Source organism: Propithecus coquereli, unplaced genomic scaffold (genome assembly GCF_000956105.1).
Source record: "Propithecus coquereli isolate 6110/MARCELLA unplaced genomic scaffold, Pcoq_1.0 Scaffold83, whole genome shotgun sequence".
Classification (NCBI taxonomy): Eukaryota; Metazoa; Chordata; class Mammalia; order Primates; family Indriidae; genus Propithecus; species Propithecus coquereli.
In genome coordinates, this window is record NW_012154507.1 from 3,345,658 (window position 1) to 3,347,438 (window position 1,781).

The window sequence follows — 1,781 nt, forward strand, 5'->3', positions numbered from 1 at the left end:
TGCCTGGCTAATTTTTTATATATATTTTTAGCTGTCCAATTAATTTCTTTCTATTTTTGGTAGAGACAGGGTCTCGCTCTTGCTCAGGCTGGTCTCGAACTCTTGAGCTCAAATAATCCGCCCGCCTCGGCCTCCCAGAGTGCTAGGATTACAGGCTCTGTGTAGAGTTTTGACAGACATCTTAAACTTAACTTGCTCACAAAAAACCTTTGATTTTTTTTTCCCTTCCAAACTTGTTTTTTGTGTAGTTTCTCCATCTCAGTAAATGGCATACTAACAATCCAGTTTCTCAAGCCAAAAATCTAAAAGTTATCCTTATTTCTTCTCTTTCCCTCACCCTCCACATCAACTTCAACAGCAAAATGTCCCTTCTATGGAACAGCATTCTAAATCTGTCTCTTTTCATTTCCTCCGCTAACGCCCCCATACAACCCAGATGTTGTCTCACGGACTGTCACAGTAGCCTCCTAACTAGTCTTTCAGCTTCAATTCTTGCCTTCCACAGTCCATTCTCCACGTTCTAGGTGGTGCACCCTAGGTGATCTTTTAAAAACATAAATCGGATCACATCCCTCTTCTGCTCAAATCTCTCTGACTTCCCTTCACTTTTAGAATCAAAATCCACTTCTTATCATAGTTGGCAAGGTGATACTGATCCTGCATTGTCTGACCTTTGCCTGCCTCTCCAAGCTCATCTCTCACCACTTTTTCTCTTATTACCATGTTCTGGCTATACTGGCCTCTTTGTGTTCTTGAAACTCTTAAGCTTGTTCTTCCTACCTTGGGACTTTTCATTAGCCGTTCGCTCCACCTGCTGTCATGTTCCTTCCCCTGATGTTTCCATGGCAGGCTCCAACTCGCAATTCATATCTCAGCTTAAGTTTTACTTTCTCAGAGAGGCCTCCTCTGACTCTGCAGTCTAAAGTGGCCACTTAGTCTCACACTCTGTATCACATCATTATAATAATTCTTTGTATCATTTTTTTTCTTCTTGTGTTTTTTAATTTGTTTATCTTCTACTCGAATTTGAATTTCATGAGAACAGTGACTTTGTTTATGGTGGCCCCAGTGCATGAGCTAGTGCCTGGCACATAGTAAGCTCTCTGTAAATATTTCTTGAATGAATGAATGGCCACTTACAATGAGTTTATATGAATAGTCCATGGAATGTATTATTCTGTTTCTAATACCTGAATAATGCCTCAGGTGGATTATACATACATAAATAGTAGTTCTGTTTAGTCTAAGAATTTACCATAAAATCAATTCACAGAAAATAATTTAGACTGCATTATAGCTGAATAACCTTTGATGCTTGATTTGTATTTACATTTTCTCAATAGGTACAGGATTTGATGGGGATCAGTGCCTTGGAGTTCAACTGCTAGAGCTGGGGAAAAAGAAAAAACAAATTTTGCATGGTGACCCTCTTCCTCTTACAAGGAAATCCTATGTTGCATGGGTTGGGTTTTCAGCTGAAGGCAAGATAAATTTGTTTCTTTATATTATTTTTCAAGAAGAATAATTTTTTATTCCTAATTAATTTCTTCAAAGATAAATTGTCTACATTTTGTGTTTTAAATCTCTTTGTTTTAATACGTTGACAGTTGGTAGGCAAGGTAGTCACTGTCTTATGTACAAGATCTCTTTTCATGAGAATTCTGATTAGAAAACTTACAAAGAGGGAAATATATTTTTCTTTTTTCTTTTTCAAAGTTTTCTTTTTTTCTTTTTTTTTCTTTTTTGACCCTGACATGATTCAGGGTCTTTTTTAAATTTTT

The 1,781-nt window shown here is 37.0% G+C and overlaps 1 protein-coding gene across 1 annotated transcript in view; it reads left to right on the forward strand.

The window, feature by feature from the left end:
* Positions 1–1,781, forward strand: part of WDHD1 (WD repeat and HMG-box DNA binding protein 1) — a 98,724-nt gene that overhangs the window by 54,088 nt on the left and 42,855 nt on the right. Inside the window, exon 13 of the mRNA XM_012663740.1 lies at positions 1,344–1,481. Coding sequence (XP_012519194.1) covers positions 1,344–1,481 — 138 coding nt within the window. The remainder of the gene's footprint in view (positions 1–1,343; positions 1,482–1,781) is intronic.